Source organism: Egretta garzetta, unplaced genomic scaffold (assembly GCF_000687185.1).
Source record: "Egretta garzetta isolate BGI_Z169 unplaced genomic scaffold, ASM68718v1 scaffold724, whole genome shotgun sequence".
Classification (NCBI taxonomy): Eukaryota; Metazoa; Chordata; class Aves; order Pelecaniformes; family Ardeidae; genus Egretta; species Egretta garzetta.
The window spans coordinates 425,948-448,701 of NW_009259523.1; the positions used below are offsets into that span (position 1 = coordinate 425,948).

A 22,754-nucleotide genomic window follows, 5' to 3' on the forward strand; every position below is an offset into this window, starting at 1 on the left:
CCTTCCAAAGCCATGTGCATCAGATGATTTCCATATAAAATATGCATCTTAAAATGCTCTTATTTTTATAAGCTCTTGATAAAAGAGGGAAATGGCAAATATATGTCAATATAAAGGAGTTGTTTGCTTTGAGTTTGCATTACAAGCATGCATATTCCAGCAGTACAAACAGGAAACATCTGAGACAGAGATATTTAACTCATTTATTCTATCTCCCAGCACAGCCATCTTCAGTGTCATATATTTCTCTTTCACCATTTCCATCACACTTATATCCACTTTCCAGTCTTTTATCTGTAACATTTGTCAGAATTTCACTAGGCACAGTATGGAACCTCCAAAATCCCCTGAAGACTTACTGCGATGAGTCTGAAGATATATTCCAAAATTTAAAATATGGAGATATGTATTCACAAAACATCTAAAATTCAACACAGCACAGCTACAGGCTTGCTACCACTTTCAAAGTCTCTACAGTTTTATCCAGACTTTTTATAAACAGAATGAAATAAGGAAAGGTAATAATATCAGTTCTCTATCAGTTTGCAGAAAGGGACTGACCATTCAGTGTCACATCACTTAGGATACTTACAGTCTTTGACCCATCAGGCACATTCCATCATGAGAGCAGCATAATATAAGTCGTTTGGGTTTTTTTCTTCCATGCACCTATCAATCTAGTGTCACACTTTTAAGACACTTTAACCTCAAACTAAAAATCAGATACAACTTCACTACTGTCACAAGCCTGGAGCTGAACAGCAAGGCTGGGGGCCTACAGGGTGACCCCACAGAAGAGAAGGGGACAGAACGCCATCCAGCTGTAAGAACACATTATATCTTTCTGTCAATCGATTTCAGCATGCAGACATGCAAATCTGATGGGCCTTTTAAACCACAGGTAGTTGTCCTACTTCATTATTTTTTCATGCACGATTTCTTCAATGAGAATTAAATAAAAAGTTTAAATTAAATCCATACAGCTTTATTTGCTACAACCTAAGTATAAAGGGGCACAAAGACAGAGCAAATGAAGCGTTTCACAATAGGCCCAACCACAGAGTTTAAATCCTGTTCTAGACTAATCCCAAAAGCCACTCTCAGATGAGATTTGTACTTTAATATCTGCTCATTTAGGCTGGTAAGCCAAAAAGGAGCCAAAGGCACCATTTCTTTCATGCCAGTGGTTATTGAAACTGGTGTTCACTGAAAGCAGAAGTCTAAAAGATCACCGAAGCTCAGGTGAGGCCTTTGGTTTATCTACTTATCTAAAATTTCCTAGTATTATTAATTCCTAGTATTTAATCTGGACTTACCTCTTATTTAGGAATTAACCTTACCACCTGCATCAAGGTTTGCTTTGGTTTGACTTTATTTTCCACAATTAATTTTTCCTAGACTCTTAACTTACATATGCCACATTATCAATATATGCATTTGATTAATCATCAAATGCTTGTAACAGTATCAAACCATACTAATTTTTACCTTGGCACTGACATTTATCTTCCATGTTTCACAAAGTATTCAAATCTTATACGCCACAGTGAACTGCTACTTAATCACATGCCACCTTTATGCTATCTGCTGATATGAAGCACAAAGTAGGTCAGTCAAATTTGTCTTACCTTAATAGGAAATGATTTTAGGGACAGGTGACACTGAGCCTTTCCATGGTATTCAGGCTCATTTTTTACAGCTATGTGCTCTTTCAGTGTATTTCTTCATGCAGAATAATTCTTTATAATTACGAGCAAGCATTTATCCTAACAATGTTATTTATCACTGCTTTTTAATGATTCGAACACAGGATGAAGTACAAAAAGTACAGTTTAGAAAGGCCTTTCACTTTTTTTTCAGTTGCTAGCTTTGTAACAACAAAGTATTCAGATTTTTATTGTTACTCATATTTATGTCTTCACTTGAACTTAGAAAGCAAAAATAATAAAAATCTAACAAGTATATTGTATGTTATCAAATACTGAACATCTGTGTATTTCAAGTGGTATTTTCAACTTGTGCTCCAAGTAACAAAGAATATGAATCCAAGCTGTGAACTAGATTTCATCAAGAAACATTCATTCAATATGCCAGCTTCCAGAAGATGCTGAGCACATTTCAAGACAGTTCCCTCAAGAGTCAAGGTCCACCACAGTTAAAAATACTATTGGTTTCAGCAATGCAAAATTTAGTGCCGGGAACAAAAGTGCCAGGGCCTTCCATACCATGTAAAGAAAGAATAGCTTAGCAAGAGAGATCTATAGCAAAACTCCCGCTCCTCACCGACAATGCACTTACAGCTCCTGAGGCCCAAGGATGCAGCAAGAGCCTAAGCCTCTTGCATTTCCCAGCCAGAGATCAGAGGTACAGAAAACTCTCACCCAAACATGAAAAAGCTGAAAAAGTTGGGCTTGCCATATCATAGCAGACAAGTTGTAAGAAGAACTCTAACAGTCTTCAAGCACACAAAAGTGCAAAGAGAAAGGTACTGAACTGCTTTCCTTGTGTACTATCAATGAGAAACAATGAGCTGAAAATTTTTGCAAAGCAATCTTTAAATTAGATTAGACGCTTTGAAAACTTTCTGGAAGTTTGACTATTGGAGCACTGCAGCTGCCTGGGAAGCAGTGGAATCTCCATCTACTGACATTTCTTAAGAAGAGTGTGTACTAACAGTGTCAGGAACAATGTAGCTCTAACTGACCTCTGGTGCAAGAGAATGGTCTAGCTAAGGGGACTCACAAACTTTCAGGTGCAGTGTATTGAGTCAATTTGAGAAATGAAAACAGAGAGGTTAAACATGGTAAGAAACGGGGACATCAGAGAAAAAGGACTATTCAACAGTTGTTGCATTTCACTTTTCCAGAAGGCAGGGTGCCAAAGCCAGGCAGGTCCTGATGCTCCGCCTGCAATTCATCAGGAGGTGGAAGAATTTGCAACTTAGCGCTGCAGTGTTTCCAGCTCAGCTTCTGGCTGATATCCACTCTGCTCCATGTATGTCAAAATCTGACTGCAGTACTCTCATTTGCATACTGTAAACTGCTTTGTCTTGGATTAGAATTTTTTCTTTAGGCGCTCATGTAGCTGCAGTTTTCTGTGTTCCTTTGTTTCTGTATTTTCCTCTAATCCACAGGCATGCTAGAAACTAATTCTAAAAGCACAGTTTCAGTGAGCGAAGCCTACCACTAACAAGCTCTTGTGTAACAGTTTTCATTTGAAGTTTTCAAATCTCTTTATAAAGTAAAATCAGTAAGCAAATGTTCAATCAGAAATAACCAGACCTTTCTACTTAGGACCCTATATGTTTACTAAGCTGTATTCTCCATAGAGGATTATTCTCCACACAACTACCCCACCAGAACCCCCAAATTTTGTATTTTCCCTGAAATACCTGACGAGCCTTTCGCACTGCAAGAGCAAAGTCCACAGTAACTGAATAAGAGTGCAGAATCCCAAATTTGGCTCTTCTTATAAAAAGTTAGGATTCGATATCTTCATATGAAATTTAAATATAACCAAAAGTTAATTAATCAATTTTTAAAATGATCTGCTATCTTTTGAACTGTCATTCATCCTTACGAGTAGGTAAAACAAATTCTACCCTTCATTATCTTGAACACAACACTAACTCCTGTAGCTATGGAGCTTATTGTGAGCAGAACAAAAAAGAATATGAAACAGAACTTATAAGACAAAATATACAATACCTATCAAGTACAGAAATACTCCATACCAATATTTGTGATTAAAGATTTCTTTTTTTTTAAGGAAACAGATAACTCTTATGAAGATTTTAAATTACTCTAGTGTCATGGTTTTTGCGCACTCTTTCACAAATGCAGTTATCATTAAAATTAATCTGTATGTGAAGGAAAAAGAATATGCATTTTTTAAAAAAACAGATTAAAGCAGAAAAATATCAGCATTTTAAAAGTGAATAATGGATTTTAAAAATGTGCACTTACCAATGCAATCCCCATTTGCATCCTGCTTATATCCCATGTTGCACTCACATCGATAACTAGAAAGGGTTGGTATACAACGTCCATTTAAACAAAGGTTGGGATGGTGCTTACAGATGTCTATTGTCTGATTGAGTATTGCTAATAAAAAAACAGATAATGAGAAAAATATTCATATTTTTAAGTAGAAGTAAATATGAAGATTATACTTGGCTTCAGAAAGTATGTTATCAGGTACATAAAATCATTTGTGCATCAAATCAAGTATTTTTCCAAGCACTATCTGTTGACACGACAGTAAAATAACATAAACAAGTAGCTTTCAGAAACAAAAAACACATTAGACAAACAGCCTTGTTTATGATTTACCATCTATATGTACAGCCTGATGAGAGTGTCAGTGGCCTCATGAATAAACCACAATTTGGGTGAAAGTTGAAGCAGTCTGTTCTTATATGTTTACTATTTTTGGTGCACCTGTCTTAATAACACTCCTTGCACTTTATCAACTTCATGGTTCTGATCTTAGAGATGGGCTTACATGTTATAACCAACTTTACATGTATGAGAATTCCCTCTGAATAGTATCCATTTGGAAGTACAAGGAAGGAGAACAGTTTATTTTAAGCCCTGGTGGATTTTTGAAAACACTTAGAAATTTGGAGTTTTAATAGGGCTGACCCAGGCAGATCAGCAGGGACAGCACAGACTCAAGGACTCTATAACTGAAGTGAAGAAAAAAATCTCTACATCTGAAATCTTGTTACATTCAGAAGTTCAGGAGCACTTTTTTTAGCAACGGAGGTATCTCAAATGTACTTGAATACAAAGGCATTTTTATGTGTTAAGAACACCATATCATTTCCAGACTAAAAACTAAGCAGAAAAAAAGGAAAAAATAGAAGGAATAAAAAAGAAAAGAGAGAAAGAAGCCACAACAATGCAAGTACTTACTTAGCCCTGTAATTATTGGGCCATTTCCAGTGGGACTTTGACCACCTGTCCCTACCCCTGCTCCACCTACACCTGGGGAGAAACCATTGCTTCCAGGGACGGGAATGAATCCTGCTCCTCCTGGTCCATAGCCATTTCCATTGCCACCGGGAAGGAACCCATTTCCTCCTGTCCCACCGCCTCTGGAACCACCTCCAGCAGGAACGCCATCCACACAAAGTCTGCGGTGTTCATCTATTAAACAGGAATGCGCAGAAAAGCAGCCCTTCAGAGTTGGCTTATAAGGAAGATACAGATCTTTGTACACTACAAAAACCAGAACACCAGCTCCTCATTTCTTTGATGTTATGTATTCCCTCTCATACTCTTAATCTCAGGCAGATCCCATGGTTGTGACAGGTGTTATTTAAGGAAGGACACTAAAAATAATAAAAGGAAGTACTATAATTTACAACTATTTGTTGAAACCTTTACGCTGATGTATTGCCAGCAGCACTGTAACTCCTGGTCACTTGGAGATCTTGATATAGATAAACAGAAAATACGTTTCACTAGGGATGTGGACTATGAGTCCACTTTCAACTACTGTGAGTAGAGCTGACAGAATACATGAAATACCAAGGCATTTCTAGTTCAAAGTAATCCAAAACTTAATGGATCAAGAGAGCAGCTGTTCCTTTAAAACAAAATGAACTATGGACCCTCAGAATCATTTCCTCTTTGAGCTTGACCACAAAATCTTTCCCATTCGCCAAGAACTATTTCCAAAGTCAACAAAAGGTCATTAAAGAAACTAGTCCCAAACAATCATGGACCAGAAAAAAAATGGTTCACAGATGGTAACATCAGTACTAAAAACACAAGAATTAATGTAATTCTTGACTTTCTTTTTCCATTTAGCCTCCATTTTAAAGCAGTTTAAAATATTCCAGTGACCTCCGTCCCAACTAGAATGGACAGCAAGAAGGAGAAAACAAACCAGCCAACCAACAAGCCACTCACCAGATCCTCTGACAGGACACATTTCTGGAACAGATCCGGTGGCCCAGCACCGGCCAGACTCACAGCAGCACTGCCTTTTAGTGAACCTACCAGGAAGCTCCTGTGCGCAGCGGCCATTTACTATGTTGGAGAAACATGTACTTGCCCTCTGATCTGCAAGTTAATTTAAAAAGAAAACCAAAAATACTAACATGAACTCTCAAAATTACTTTTCCCTTATTCAATTCATGTACGGACTAAAATGTTTCAAAAGTTATATTAAAAAGAAAAAACAAAATCAAACCCCAAAACACCCCAGAACACATCCAATAATTATCTGGAGTGATCAGCACCAACACACTGCATATTTTTTTTACTGCAGGATCACATATTTGCAGTGACACTAGTCATGCATTAATCGAACATGCAATCTTAAAAGTCTGCTCAAGCAAACAGGAAATACAGATGATACAAAAGATACAAAGCAATACAAATAGAAACTAGATACAAATACATAAGAATCCTATTTTGGCAAAAATGGAGACATTTCATGTAACAACTGCAACATTAGTAAATCCATTTAATTAATTTTTCCTTGGTGCAGATGTATCTGAATGAAGAAATGCTATCCAGTCTGCTCTGTTCAGTAGACTGAACGTACAACAGTATTTTTAGTAGTGCCATGTGCAAACTACTCTATATGTCAGTGTTTATTATATTCTAGTTCCTTCAAGGACACACCCTAGATCTTTTATTGTCACACTCCTGAATACTGACTAGGAGAAGAGCTCAATGAATTTGGAAAGACATGGTACTAATTACAATAACTGAGCACATCCTGATATTTTGGTTAAAAGCAAGTATTTATCTTAAACTAGGAATAATAAAATAATTTTTATTAATAAGGATTATATTCTTTGCTTTTCTCCTCAGTAAAGGAGAAATTATACTTCTAGAGCATACAAATTATACTCCCAATACTACAAACATTTGGGAACACACGAACTTTCAGACACATGTTCATTTAAGAGAAGGAGACCCTCTGACATAAAGGTCTGGCTTAGTGGACTAGGGCATGTTATTTGTATGCAATTGGTTTTGAGAGCTGACTTTAGAAACCAGATCATAAAACATGCCAAAATCCACAGAAATTTTGATCATACCGGAAATCATAGGTTTTCAGTATTCCTGAGGCTAGCCACAATATATTTGAAGTTTGGCGCTCCTCAGATGAATCTGGATAACAAAAGCTGGCTACATTGTGCACAAAATTATCCATGTGAAATCACTTGTAGGTCTTGTGTTGCTACTGTCTTACGTCATTTATCCATAATTCCAAAATCCCTTCAGAATTCCCATCCCTTTCCCAACATGAGAACAAAGTGCTTTGAGATGTCTGAAATAAGAACTACATGAGATCTAGAAAAGACACTGTTAGCAATTGGTAATGTTTTTTACACACAGTATGCAGTATTTTTAGTTAATTCAGGAGAATGGTTTATACCATGTATTTGACACGTGCAGCTGTATAAAAGAAATTACCATATATGAAAATAAGCATACATCTTTTTTATAATATAGAAACAGGTTTAAAATAAATTGTCCCATAGAAGCTGCAATATACTGAAATCTAGTATTTGGGCTGTTTTATTATCTGTTCCAGTCAAATTAGTGGCACCTCAGCATACACTACTTAATGCCCTCTGAGTTTATATATCTGTGTTATATTGGTCTCTAAAGGTTAAACTAACCTATGTGAAATGGATCTTGAAATAAGAAGTAAGGATAAATGTTTGTTCTTTTAGAATGGAAGTGAACATAGCTTTTGGTTTCATCAGATGCAGGTTAGAGAAACAAATGTAATTAACATTTCCTACATTTGCCTAGACAACAGAGATATTAATTGCTTTTTTCCTAAGAAGATCCAGAACTCAGGCAGGAGTTCTCAGACTACAATACAGTCAACACAGAGGGAGAGGGATCTACTATCTACATAAAGATGGTTGCAGTGGCAATCATCATCAGAGGATGATGTTATGAATCTTAAGTAGCTGGATCAGAGATACTAGTGAGTTAGCATATAGTGAGGTCCTGGGGTGGGCAGGGAGTGCTAGTTGGTTGGGACAGAAGTTCTGCTGCTGCTGTCTATAAATTGCCTTAATAACCTTGAGAGCTCTAAAAGCCTACAGGGTGGAATACTTACCAATACAGCGGGAGCCATCCGTGGATGTGACATAACCCCGTGGGCAGATGCAGAAATAACTTCCCACAGTGTTAGAGCATTCCCCGCCTTCACAGATTCCTGGGATGATGCTGCATTCATCAGTGTCTGTCCAAAAAGGAAAAGACATGGGGTAATTAGCAGAGCACATGAATGTATTTTATTAAAGGTAATGTATCGCTGGTGTTTGCATACTGCAAATAATTTTGTTTGCCATCGAAAGGAGGCTTTCTTTATACATTCAAGGAGTACACCAATTCAAGTCACAAAGTATGTGACAGCAGTCTGGGATTTCCTCTAAATGGCACATACTGAGTGCCATCTCTAGGAAGCACAGAGCAGCTACTATGCAATACCAAAATACACCCCTGCTTTTGAGCTGAAGGAAGGAGGATAGTACAGCAACGAAGCATGACAACTCTGGGCTTCTGTGGCCACAGAAATATTGCTCATCAGAGCTGACTGCTTTCTGGCCTTGTAATACTCCAACGGTAAGCAAGAATTTTGGCCAACCTCTTAAATTGTGACCAAATGTTACATTTTTACTTTTTTTCCAGATATTTTTAATCCATTCAAATGTTTCTGCTAACTAAAAGCAGTGGTGTCATCTGAACACTGAAGCAATTTTGTATGTAAATAAATGTAAAGTGAGACGTCATCAAGCTGATGAACGAGCTGCTGTAAGTAACAAGGGCTGCTATGGCACTTGGCACTAGGATGGAGAGCACCCTGTCCTGTCCCAGCACAAACTGGAAGCAAAATGAGGAGCTGAGGCAGTGAGAAACACTAGGAAGAAGCCACCTGACCATAGAGATGTGAAGCACAGCACAGCAAACTGGAATGGAAGAAATACCATTGGGAAGAACAGCATGAGAGTAAAGACTGTCATGACCATTTGTACAAATGAGACATTTTAAAGTAACCACTTCATTCTACAACTGTGACAATCTTTAGACATATGAATATTTTTAGGGTCATTTTAGTAACCTAATTTTGCTTTTAAGTGACCTCTCTTTTTGAGTGGCTTTCAGCAAATGTGAACTGTGGCCCATGTTTTACATGAGAGGCATTCTGAGAAAACATAAGGAAATGTGGGCCAACTTTCTTACTAGCTTGAGATGAGTTATTTTTTCCAGTTGGAATGATATGATACCACCAGTTTTGTGTGACTTGATACCAAAGGTAGTCATAGGTACAAGACTTTGGCTTAACTTTTTTGTAAAAATCTGGATGCAGCATTAATTTAAATTAGCCTTCTGTGAAACAGAAATTAGCTTACTGTGAAACAAAAATCAAAACAAAAAAATCAGACTGTTGAACCCAGACTGTCTCATGTCAAATAATACAGGAGAAGCATCAGAAAGAGCGTATGACAGAAATCATCTTGTGATGACACTGTGAAGGTCTTCACGTTCCTCTTAAGAAGGCCTTGGGACCCCACAGAGCATTCCTTGCACTTTTACACAGACTTATGTCCTTGGACTTGTCACTCTAGAAATTCACTTGAGATGAATGACTACTTGATAAATAAACTTTAGCAGGTGATATTTCCTAGCAGGCTTTTAAGTGACAAATACTTGCTACGTTCTCCACGCTGAAAAGTAAAGGAAGAGCGCCAAAAAGATCTGCATGCACAGGGACTACATTAAAAAGGTAACTTCCCACTGTGGGAAGGTCCACACATGAAGAACTCCCTTTATATGTGAATCTCCAGAGGACATTCAAATACTGACAGGAAAATTAAGTTCTGCCACAAGACTACTAAGATTGTGAAACCTGTTCTTTGTAAAGTGAAGGTATGAATAAAACAATCCCTCTCCCACTGGCACATCATTTGGAGTCTCACTGTAGAAAAGACAATGTATCTTACAGGTAACGCCTTCAAACCTCCTAACTAGTCCATACATATAAGCATCCTGTGACCTTTGCTGTTTGTTTTACACTATGAAGCAGAACCAGAGGAAGTGAAAATTTTGTCTTCTTAATAAGGTTACTTAAACAATCCATAGGATGCAGAAAGTTTAAATTTTACATTAAAATAGTTACAAAATGATGACAGCTATTCCCCACATTTTAGACATCTGCTCAAGTATGTACAAAAGAGAGTCATTTTTGCTAAATCGAAACACTTCTAAGAAGTGATGCTTTCCCTAAGACTTCATAGTTGCCCACTGCAGAGATTCCAGAATTCCAAATGATGTTATAAATGAAAACCAAATAAATCCCCAGGAAATCTCTGAAATCTTGCATTAATTTACTATATTAAAGACAATATATATAATGCGGTGAACTGCTTACCATCTGATTTAATCCAATGAAATGAAACCACATGTGTAAATCAAAACAGAACCAGAACCAGCTCCATGCCTTGTTGAGATCTTTCATGCAGTACAGGTCTTTCACAACCATAAGCCTTTTAAATATGAATACTGTCTTCTGTATACACACACAGTCTGAAACATCATGCTAGAAAGACGAGTAAGAAAACTGAATGAAATGAGGATTCTGCAGGAAGAGCTTACTTTTTCTGGAAAGTGACACCTTCCCAATGGCAGAGTAACTGGATGGTCATGAAAGAAACTCCCTTATTTTACGATTCCTTGAAACACACACTCATCTCAAGGAAATACTACACTACCCTTGTTCACCTCTAGTGTGATTGTTCCAAAAATAAATTCCAAGACTAATTCTAATGTTCAGAGGCATCCAAACTTTGATAAAGATATCACCAGCATGGTGATCACAATTTACCAGCATGGAAATACTGTCGGAAGATGCAAATGCTGTACAAACAAATGGGATGGGACAAAGCTGGTAGCACCTGCCACCAGTATACGTGAGCAAGTTAAATTTAAAAAACATGCGCTAGGAACTATTTACACTACATTTTCAAAATACCCGTTTCATTCAGTAACTCTCTTAAGAGAGTGGGTCTTAGATCTTGTATGTTTCATAGCATTTATTTCTTTTTCGTTTTGATAACTGAGGTACAACAGCAGCTACTATACCTAAGAAAAAAAAAAATCACATGAAAAATGAATCTATAAAAGCCTGACTCCTAAAACCAGCAGGCACTTGAAAACTGAAAGTTTCCCCTTCATTTTCACTCTATTTGGCACAAGTATCTGCTACTTTGAAGGCAGTAATCTTAATTACGAGAATGCAACACCTGATCTTCCACTAAAAGAAACCAAGTTCCAAACTACTTGCTCGTACAGTATAAAGCCCATTGAGGTAATGAGTAAGTGCAGTTTGCAGCGCTGGCAAGTGAAAGACATAGGAAGGAAGTAGTTAGCCACTTCTGCAGAGCTGCAGGACGTAGACCATCTTTCTCACCTGGCTACATGCACGGGAGTTTAACACTGTCTAGGGCTCTTGTCCAAGAATGACAGGGAGCTGGCAAGGAAGGAAGTACCTTCCTGAAATCTGGGCAGTGAGCAAAGTGGAAGGAAGACTCCACAGTTTTCTCCATGCAGAGAGAGAAACATTTCTTTAACCAATTAACATGGAGTGGAAGAATAATTTTCTTACTTACTGGAGCAGTACCAAGTAATTGGATTTTTTGTTTCAGTAGTTTTCGAGCTAAGCCTCTGTCTCTCCTTCCCCCTCCCTGGTTCTTGCATATGCAATTATTTCAACAAGATCCCTGTTACCTCTGACTGGAAATTCTGAGACTTTACCTCAGGAAGGGCTATTTTTAGGATGACTGATTGCAAAAGTTACTCAATTTCCTCCCTTCCCCCCTCCAAAATACATAAATTACTCGTCTCAGGGAAAATGCTCCGAAGATGGAGATGCTGTTTTATGGGTGAAAAAGCCTGGTGGCGTGAGTAGTGTGGTTCCAACATTGCACACGAGATGAGAAAGCCAGTCTCAACGTGAGAACCAATTTAAACGTGTGGTATAGACTTTGCAGGTGTGAGTATTAGTAGGTGAGCTTCTGCCAAAAAAACACAGCCTGGCTACCTGTCATCCAGGATTCATTACTTTTACTGCTACCATAAGCAGGATTTTATGAATAACTGAATTAAAAGTACCAGAAAAGGGGATCTCAACTGCTGAGTTCTGAAAAAAGTGTTGCCTGAAAATAGTTTTAGTCTATAGTAATGCCTGGTAGTATCAAATCTGAGTAACACACAGTGTAATGAAATTATACATTAAAGCAGGAAAACGAGAAATAGAACTGTTTCTTTTAAACGGTTCTTGGCATTTTGGTGCCGCATTTTTAAAAAATAGGAGTTAGCCTGTGTCATATAGTTATAGCTCTTTGATATCAGTAGTACAGCAAGATACCTTTTTAGAAGGCCATCAGAGGCATCCTACCTCTAGAGTACCTTTGACAGTAAAGGCTAACTACACTTAGTCAAGGAGTATGAGGTATTTTCAATTCGAGAATGGTAAGTGGAACACATCTATTAGATCCTTGAAGTACTAATAACTAGTAGTCCACCTCTTACGTAAACCAGCATGCACAACTGAAAGCTTATTTCTCCTCTCAGTTTATCTGTATACAGTCCATCTCCAAACAATAGATGTAAGTTTCATTAATTCTGCAAGATAACATCCTAAAAATGAGCAGTATTTCATTCCTGAAAAGACAATGAAAACTCAATATATTGTAAATAAAAAATTTCAGGCCAAAAAAGAGAAGGGTTTGGGATTTTCTTTTGTTTAGTTAAGACATTGCAACAGTGCTCTGGATATCTAGAATTTGGTACATTGGCCTTTTCCAAGTTTTTTTCAGCTCTGTGCCCACTCATTGAATCCATCCATGACTTGCCCAGTAGTGGAAGGAGTTGTCCTAAAAATCAGGAATACAGAAAAGCTTATAAATAAAATCAGTAACATTGAATCCTGAGCTGGATTAATTTTAAAGGTCATATTTTCCCAAACAGCCTAAGGTACCGGTCACATTTCTACACATGAGGGCATAGACACACAGTTACACATACAAGTTGCTCTCATGAGCTTTGGAAATCCTTTAAACCCTTTTTACTGATATATAATTGCTACTAATTTCTGAAAGGTCAGTGTCAGTAAACTGTAAATCTGAGGTTCAAGATAAATCTGATAAGTTGAATATATGCCTTTTTACTGATTTTTTTTTAAAAAAGAAACATGGGAATCTAATGCAAGCAAATAGCCTAGCAAAGCAATGTTTATTGCTAAGCACAGGTCTAGCAAAATACATTATGGCACAAAAAGCACAACATGAACATTCCTACTTATTCTAACAATAGCTACTGTTTCCAGGAGGAACAACAGGCAAAAAAACCCTAACCCACAAAATACATCTGGATGTTTAAGGGCAAAGGATATAGCAGGGGATCTCATATCCCTCTTTCCTAAGTAAAAGACTTGCTGTTAAATAAAGAAGGTCTGAGCAGTTAGTGTAAGATTCCAGCCTCTGCCTCTGAACACTGGAGCCTTGCCTGGTTACTGACTCCAACTTGGATTTTGTCCTTTGTAGCCAGCAAGTAATACTTGATCTGGTTTTCCATACTTAAAGAAGGGAAAGAAGCGAGCAGAATACTCCATACTACATCACTTCCATGTAATGTTTTTAATAAAAAACTTCATTAAAACAATGCAGTTTCTATTAAAAAATTTCTCTGTACACTGGTTCTAACTCATAGGAGACCAATTCCTTATATCCTTTTCCGCTGGCCCAATCCATACACATAAACGATGTAACTTCACTCCAATGACCAGTCCCACTAACTGAAAATGTAATTGTTTGAAGGAATGGTTATAGTTTTATCCTATAAATCTCACACTGAGAGATTATGAACTCTCAAAGGCTTTATTTACAAAAAAAGCCTGAATAAAACAATGGCTTGGCTTTCATCCTCTGCTCCGTTCTTGGAATAATGTAATGATGGTATTATGCTGGTATAATTTTGTCATCACCACCTTCGCTGTAAATAGAATCATAGAATCATAGAATGTTTTGGGTTGGAAGGGACCCCTAGAGGTCATTTAGTCCAACCAAATAAGACAAGCAACAGTTTCATTGCGGCTTATTTCCCAGAAAAATTGGTACAAAATGGGCACTGCAGGTTGTTATCTGCACAATTCCTTCTGGGGAATTATGTGACTAAGGAAACTAGTGGGGAAGCTGTGGCATGGGACTAATTAGTACCCAACTTCTGCCACAGACAAAAGTGGCAGGAGCTTAGAAGAAATAAAGCCAGAGCATATGACCTGTTCTGCAGCAGGCTGCCAACAAAGCTGGAAATGAAAACCCACTGACTACGGAACTATGAAATAATAGCAAGTATTTCAGATTGCAGATTATATTTCACTTCTATTATGCACGGTCCCATAAGCATCCCAGATATCTTTTTAAAAGGTGTGTGTTAAAAATATGTTCACCCTTTCCTGTGGATACCATAAGGGAGAACAGCTGCATGACATTTTTAACAATTAAAGCAGAGCTTTAGATAGGTTAAATAAGTAGAACACAAACAGTGCTTTAACTACTGTTTTCAGAAGGAAGGAAACCTATTACCGAATCAGTTCTGCTTTTGGCCACAAAGCTGGAGTGCAGATGCCAGGCAGAAACACAGCATATACAAAATGACCTGCGTTTTTTTGGATCTCTGTGAAAACCTCTATTTGATATATTTTAACTGCATCCTTGCCTGAGAGGAGGTATCAGGTCTCCTTCACACAGACCTCTGGTAGGGTTAACAGCAGTAAAGCATGAGCACTGCCATGAACAGATCACAGATACCATCAAAAAAGGGACATCATTTGCTGAACTGAGACAGTAGTCCATCATAACAGATATCCAAATGCTGTCTTTGCTCTGATGATAAATTTATCACATTAGAAATGCCTTTTTTTAGGACTAAGATCTCAACAGCTGGCTTGGGAAAAAACACTAAAAAAACAAGTGCCCTTCTAATGAACAAGTAAGTATCCATCAAAAATATTCATCAAAGCTACTCTCTAACATTAAAGCAATAATTGCACTTAATACTATAAAAAGTTCTAAGCAGTCAAGCTGAAAGAGTCCTGCCAAAATAAACATGTAATTAAAAGAATACCAATTTGAATAAAAGACTTCCAATGAAATGTCTTGCAAACTGACAACACAAATCTGAGTAACAGCAAAGCATACTTTTCTAATCTATACATTGTCTACTCAATCAAATCCACTACACATTTGTTCAGCAATTACAGCTGGTTTTGCTTCACCTTTGAAATTATGAGTTGATTATAGTTGTAACACTTTCAAATCCACTCTTTCACGCATGGCATCAGTCACCTTTTGGAAAACTTTCAACATGTGCAAACTTCTTTTCTGATAGTTGGTTAGATTTAATGGCAAAATTACAATAAAATGTTTCTGAATTTTGTGTACATTGTGATGCTCAGTAAACTTAAGCTTGAATTCTACTGAAAGATAAACTGTATTGCCAGAATTTTTCAAAATCATAACTTTACTTATTGTTTGATATGCCACATAACACAAAATGATGGTTAAAAATAACCAGATATGCAAAGACAACTGCAAACAGTAGATGCTTATTCACTTTCTAAATGTTGTGTAACCATTGCAGAAGTACATTGCTTATAAGCTAATGACAGCATTAAAAAACTAGCAAAATTAATCCCCTCACATGTATGTCAGATTTAAGGTGGGTATAGGCAGCTCTTAAGCACTGTGCCTGTGCTCTGAGCTGGTATGATACAAGTTAGCTCTGGTGCACAAGTCATATATTAGTACACCACCATGTCTGACCCGATAGTAATATAAACTTAGTCATAAACTAAGTTGCATGTCATCATTAATGGTATCTGCCAATTTACCTTTCCAAATTATTAGAGTCAATTATCAGAAAAAAGCAAGTAGTGTTGGATTATTACTACACATCTGCATACTTTGTGTTCTGATTCTCTATTACTAATGTCCCTGCACTCCCTGCCACTACAGCTCAATAAGGAAATAAAAAGGAAGTTATAATTTCAAGAGCCAGTGATCAAGCAGCAGCTGGGGTATTTGCAATTAGCAAGGAATGGAAAGGGATGCTTCATCCTTTGGGCTTCTTTCCATATAGGTGGAGAGGAGAAAGAAGCCAAGGGACACAAGCTAATAAACATGGCGTCCTTTTCTAAAAATGGCAGGAGCAGTGGATATGTGGTCTCGGTTACCTTCTTTCCACTTTTTTCAACATGGACAAGCCCAAAGGAGGGCTCTTGTGCAGGGAAAACAAAGCACCCTGCTCTCTTCCCTTTTTTTCTAATTACAATTCTCCTTCCTATATGCTGATGACTCATTGAGGGCCTACAAACCTCTTGTATCCTACCAAGCCACTCCTTCTTGTTCACCTCTCTGGCAAGAAAAATCTTCCTGCTTCTTACTTATGGTTACATTCCCATTCTGTTTCCTACAAAAGATGAAAGATTTTACTAGGATGTGCTGCCCACTTCATGCTTAGCTCTGTTCCTCACAGGTTGCCATGCAGCACAGGGTAGGTGAAATGCCTTGGATTTAATTCTCCCAAGGGAAGTGGCTCTGATTACAAATCTCCCTTTCAGTCATCTTTTTTGTAGGATCCTTACTCGGTGCCTTCTGGTTTCTCCCTTGATGCTGCAGAAAGCTGTAGAGACAGTGCGATACTTACTGTTCTACTGCTCTACAACTCTTCTACTGTTCTGTTGCCTTCAAGTGGAGTTTTGGAGTGATTCTTTTTCCCAGAGCCTCAGCAAGGCTTCTGGTGTTCCGTTACTGCTAAAACAGTTCAAATGGACCTGCTTTCCCTGTGAATATGATTGCTCCCTGCAGAGCCATAAACCTCTGTGCATATGCTGGATACCTATCAGCACACTCTCACATACAGTTTTAGGTAGATATACATGCATACATGCACAGACACATACACAAGCTGCTTCCATTTCTCCTCAATCATGGTATGAAATGCTCTATGTCTATGGTTTCAGCTCTATTTCTTGCAAACTGTTTCTTGGAAGGTTTTAACAAGATATAGGCAGGTTTGCTCTAGAAAAACTCATGACAGGAATATCATTGTGTGCAGAGCAGAAACTGAACTAGTCAACATAAAAAAAAAAAAAAGAAGGTGGAGGAGAGGACCAGAAAAAAATACCTTTGCATATTTTTTTTACTTACTCTTCGGTATTACTTGCAACAACACCAGGTGCAACATTTTCACTTATAAAATGTGATTTTCAAACGGATCATATTACTCAATTTTTCTGTGAATTCTGTATTGTAGGCAAAACTAAGGAAAACTCTGAGGCGACTTCCAAAACTGGCCACAAACCATGTATTTGCTTGTAACTGAATACTGAGTATAATGTAATTCGGTAACATACTTAAATTGTTGCCTAACCACAAGCCAAAGCCTTGAACAAGCAGTCCTCTTATCTGTGTAACTTGAATGTGAAGGTACCCACTGGCTGGGATGAAGTTTGAGAGTTCTGATTTCTTTCAAAGGCATGGCAAATTCACTCAAATCAGTGAAGTCTTCATCAAACCCACAAAAACTCAGCAATTTTCTATCACATTACTTTAAACTATACAGAATTGCTGCTCTTAATTATATCAACATGTTTACTGAATAAACATGGTCTACATTTATGAAACTACGCTTATTGAACGTGGTCTATTTGATTTTTCAACTAAAAAAGAAGGATATTTCCTATATATTTTTTACTTACCCAGGCTCTTCAACACAAATAGCAGTAATTTCTTACATCCATTACCAAAACTGCCACATTTGCTTTTCACGCTGTAGTCAGTAGGCTGAAAACACCTACCTGTATTCGAATATTTTGGACATTTTTGAGAAAACAAACAAAATCCTAATAACCCAGTTGCAGTTATATGCTGCTCACAGATGTACCCTTTATTAATAGTTCTAAATTTTGAAACAGGATAAACACTGTCTTTACCCACAAGTCAGACAGAAAAAAACATCTAAGGCAAAATATGAGCAGCAAAGTAGAAACAGATGATGCTGCGAAAAAGAAACAAAAAGCGCAGTACAATGATGTTATGTCTGTTCAGATCAGACACTGCAACTATCCAGAACCTTTTCTTTCATTAGTGAAGTGTTCTAAGACTTTACTTAACCACTTTTTAGGTATGTTCTCTGACAACATCACTTACCATCACATTTTTGAGTTGCCTCATTCTGTTTGTGACCAGCAGGACACTTGCATTCATATGAACCTACTGTATTAATGCAGTTTCCCCCTTGGCAGACTCCAGGGATAGCCTGGCATTCATCAACATCTACAAAGACAAAAAAGAAGGATTACTTGACATACAATACAGAATTTTGTCACGGCTTTTGCAAACGCAGCACATTTCTCCACTTCAGTAGTAAGGTGACTAAGACTTTCACGTGTGTTGTCTTCAATTCCGTATAAGCTCAAAATATATTACGTGTATTGACTCATGACTTACACAGCTTTAAATGTTTAAGAAGTGTTCTTAAGTCAAATCTGTACCACTTACTGTTGGTATTCCATGCCCACAGATTGTTCCTCATATACAGCCATTAAAAAACGCAAATTCTTATTTTGAAAGAATCTCTACCTGTGGATATGGACTACCGTCCTGTCCACCTTAACTAGATATGATAACTATTGCAGGATATTCTTTCTGGACAGAAGTCAACCTACTCAAGTCAATAGAAAATAGGTGCTATTCAGCCAGGATAAGTTGTATGGCAAACAATCTGCATAATTTTATTTACTGAAGTAATAAGTAGAAATAGAATTCCATATATTTGTTTAAGCTGTACTGTCAGTGTTAAAGAAATGCTCTCAGAAAATGTATTGCCATTTTTGCTTTACATCTTACTTTGAGCAACTTCCTGTTGTATTTTATTACATGCTACTTCCAGTTCAAATTGTGTTGAGTTTTTTGTTCCCCACTCCCATTTGTTTATATATAAAACATCCTGTATTTCTGTAGGTTTTTATACAAAATATCTATGACTCAATGTGTAAGTGCAAATGGGCAGTTAAAATAATACCAAGGATCACAGAGACCTCTATGAAATAACAGTGCTAAAGCAGACTGAAATTCTTTGTACACAAGGAAAGGGAGAACAGGCTCTAGACTAGTGCATAATACGCATACTGTATCTGGGTATTTAGCTTCTCAGTAGCTCTTTTTAAAAGTTCAGTTAATCTATAGCTATCAGAGTTCAGAATTAAGCAACTGTACTAATGCCTTCACAACAAAATTTCACATGCGTCCAAATGTTCATAGAGGAGAGAAGGATTGGAAGTTTTGTTCCAAAACCTGCAGAAGCTCTTCTGTGAGATTTCAGTTAATATTTCTTGCCAAACAGTTTGCCCTTTCACAGGATAGGCAAAAGTCAACTGATTTTTGTTAGCTCTCCACACTGTGAAAGAGAAATAAAGGCAAGTGTCCTTTGCAGGTTGTACAAAAGGGAGCTACATAGCTTCCAAAGAGTTTCTTCTGTGCAGACGTCAATTTCATACTATTTTCTCTTCTTGGATTACAATGAAGTATGGAATTCAATTATAGCATTAAAGCAATATACTGCATATTTTAAAAGCCCACAATTTTATTTCACTCTTTTCTCCATTATGAATAAAATACCTATTTAAGATTGTTATGGTTTTTGAAGCATTTAGGAAAAATTTTTTTCATCTTTTTTCCCCCCTGGTTTTTCATTAGTGACAAATAAACAAATAATTTTAGCCATTGTCTTGTTTTCCTTTTTCAGTCAGTTTTCCTGTTAGCTTGCATGCATTATTAAATGAAGCAGCTGGTAAACTTTATTTAAGATGCAGAAGAAAGGATCTCTTTCTTCTTCACATTCATGTTGATTTTCTTTATCTCTACCTTTGGCCTTCTACAACCAGCTTTTTGCCACTATGGATGTAGAGAACAGCAAGATACAGATGGCGTTGGACAAACATACTAATAGTAGAAAACAGGACTCCTTTTCAGGAGGATGTTCATTATCTCTAACCCCTTACAAGACACTGAAATTCCACCTGCACTTGTGGATTATAGTACTTCCTCAGTTTTTGATACTCCTGGTGTTTGTGCTATAGATAACGCCTATGATATATGCCTTGTCCAGTCATCCACTTTTCCATTTAAGCAAGTGTATCTGCCATAGTCAAGGAAGAAGGCAATTTTTTAATTATTTTTTTAACTACTGGACTTGGTTTTAGGTACTTTTGCTGAAGAAGTTTATATTTAGTTCCTGAATCTGTACTGATTTAGTCAGCACAATACCTCGTCTAAATGCAAGTTAGATTATAAATGGATTAAGGACTTCATCAGAGGCATAAACTTTCTGAAGGCATTTTTCTTCTAAATAATTAGTGCTTGGCGCAACCTAGTTTGCCCGGAAAGCAAAGGTTTCATCTATGAAGTATTTTAAGGAATCTAGACATGATTTAGCAGCGCCTAGACAGAAGATGGGTTCCATCACTTAGTCACACCCAGCCCACCCAGTAGCTATCTTCTGAGTAAAACTAATATGGTGTTTGTCTTTTGACCCTTGGGCCTCAAATGCCTTCATCACACACAGTATGCCTGTGCCTTGTTTCATTAATGATTCTTTAAATTAAGCCAACTGTGTCATCAGGTCAGTGGTTAAAAATAATCACTGAGTATCTTTCAGTATTGTAAGTCAAAGACGTCAAGTAATAGTAAATTCATGACAGTAGCAGCAGGAAATGAATACTTTCCAGAAACAGAAAAGGAATCATTGAAATCTTGAAGTGAACAAAATTTTAAGATCTACTGATTCCATAAATTTCTTTCAATTCCAATCCTATGGTTTTAAGAGGACAAATAAATGCCAAGCTCTGCTGAAGTCTGAAAAGCTGATCCCAATTATGCAACAGTGTGGTGCTCGTCCAGTGAAGAAAACACCAATGGCATCGCTATGAAAGGTGAGATCCTGCAAATCTTTGAATCAGATGGACTATCTTGCTTTTCTGTGCTAACATAAATCATAATTTGTGAGGGCTTATATGTTAACTATTCTAAGTCATATTTAAATGTGAAGAGAATAAGTAAATTCAACTTCAATGTTGTCTTAAAAACATACATACACACTACAACTTTGATGCTTTTTTTGGTATCACCTTATGATGAAAACCGAAGTTTCTTTTAATATATCACTAGTGTTTTGGAACTGAGAAAAGTCATAAAGGACAAAAGTATTGGTTTTTTGTATTCCTATTTTTAGGGAAAAAGGCCTACTTTATTAATTGTTTCCTAAATGCCATTTTAAGACATAAGAATATTTTTTTTAATGAAAATATTACAAATTTGAAACAAAGCATATTTCTGTTTACTTTTTTGTATCTTTGACAGTCAGACTAAGCCACGCAGGAGTTTTAGCATTATTGATTATTCATTTATTCATGCTTTTAAACCCCACCACACTGACACAATAAACTTTTTGCCATAAACAGAAAATTAGATTAATAACTCTTTAGATACAGTTCTGTACACAGAAGTTCAATATACTACAGATTAGGTAGGATGTTTCCATGTGTTCATAGGCTTGATAATATCTGGCAAGTGAAAAAGGGTTCTTTGCTTTTGCAGAGTCTTCTCTGCAAAATGCCTGCGGGATTTGCACAGCTAACTTTAAACATGTACCTTTGAAAACACAGCCAAATTCAGCTTCCCTTTCTGATGAGTAGACAGTTTCTCAAAAAACTCTGAGGAACCAAAGAGCTCAGGAAAAATAAATCCTCCCAGATTTTATACACAAATTTTGGAGAGTGCACACTTATTTACAATGGTAGTAATAACAATTACCCAAATACAATTTTTCTCTTTTATTCTAGCTATAGTATGTATGGGGAGTTTCTTTGCAATGGATTTGGCATGTTGGCACTAAAAAGTAAACTGGTCATCAGTACAATGGAAAACTGTTGGTTCTTCCTCCGCATACTAGATAACAGAAATACTACAAATACAAATATACAACAGAAATTATACTAAATGGTTTTTTTCCTGTTTTTATAGTTATTTTCATGACAGCAGGATGGCATCCTAGATGACAGTGTTAATACTGTCAGTAAACCAGACACTTTAATTCTAAACACTAGATTATCTAAAAGTTATCATGTATCTTCATTGTGAATTTGAACCATCACCTGTCTTCTCTCTTTTGCCCAGTCCACATCAGTGCCTTTAATACTCAGTATAGTATATTCCTACTACAGAACTGACTTGGGGGGATATTATCTCCTGTAATGGCTATATATATACTTAGCAATGGTAGCAATGGTAGCAGGAAGAAGAACCTTTGTATTTTCAAAAGCTATTCAGCTAGGACTATTTTTCTCTCCTTAATGCAAAAAAATTAACTGTCTGAAGCAAAAGGGTGTGGCTGAGAAATGGACTGTTGAGGAATGCAGGGAGGAACTGAGAAAACGCCCAACACAGGATTATGCTATTGAGGGCCGTGTAGCAATGGCTATAAAGTACTTTCAAGTGGAACATTTAAGTTCCTCCTGTATGAATTTTTGGGAACAGGGATGTCTGAACAGCTATAAGTCCTGTTTAAGCAATGACTGAATAGAAACCATTGGGGGAATAAAACCAAACCAAAACCAAACAATTTGAATTTTGATTGGTTTTGCTTCTC

The 22,754-nt window shown here is 37.0% G+C and overlaps 1 protein-coding gene across 1 annotated transcript in view; it reads right to left on the bottom strand.

The window, feature by feature from the left end:
• FBN2 (fibrillin 2) overlaps positions 1–22,754 on the bottom strand; it is a gene marked incomplete at its 5' end in the record, with an annotated part of 179,131 nt that overhangs the window by 102,180 nt on the left and 54,197 nt on the right. The window contains 5 exons of the mRNA XM_009637471.2: positions 3,966–4,103; positions 4,917–5,150; positions 5,919–6,071; positions 8,101–8,226; positions 18,257–18,382. Coding sequence (XP_009635766.2) covers positions 3,966–4,103; positions 4,917–5,150; positions 5,919–6,071; positions 8,101–8,226; positions 18,257–18,382 — 777 coding nt within the window. The remainder of the gene's footprint in view (positions 1–3,965; positions 4,104–4,916; positions 5,151–5,918; positions 6,072–8,100; positions 8,227–18,256; positions 18,383–22,754) is intronic.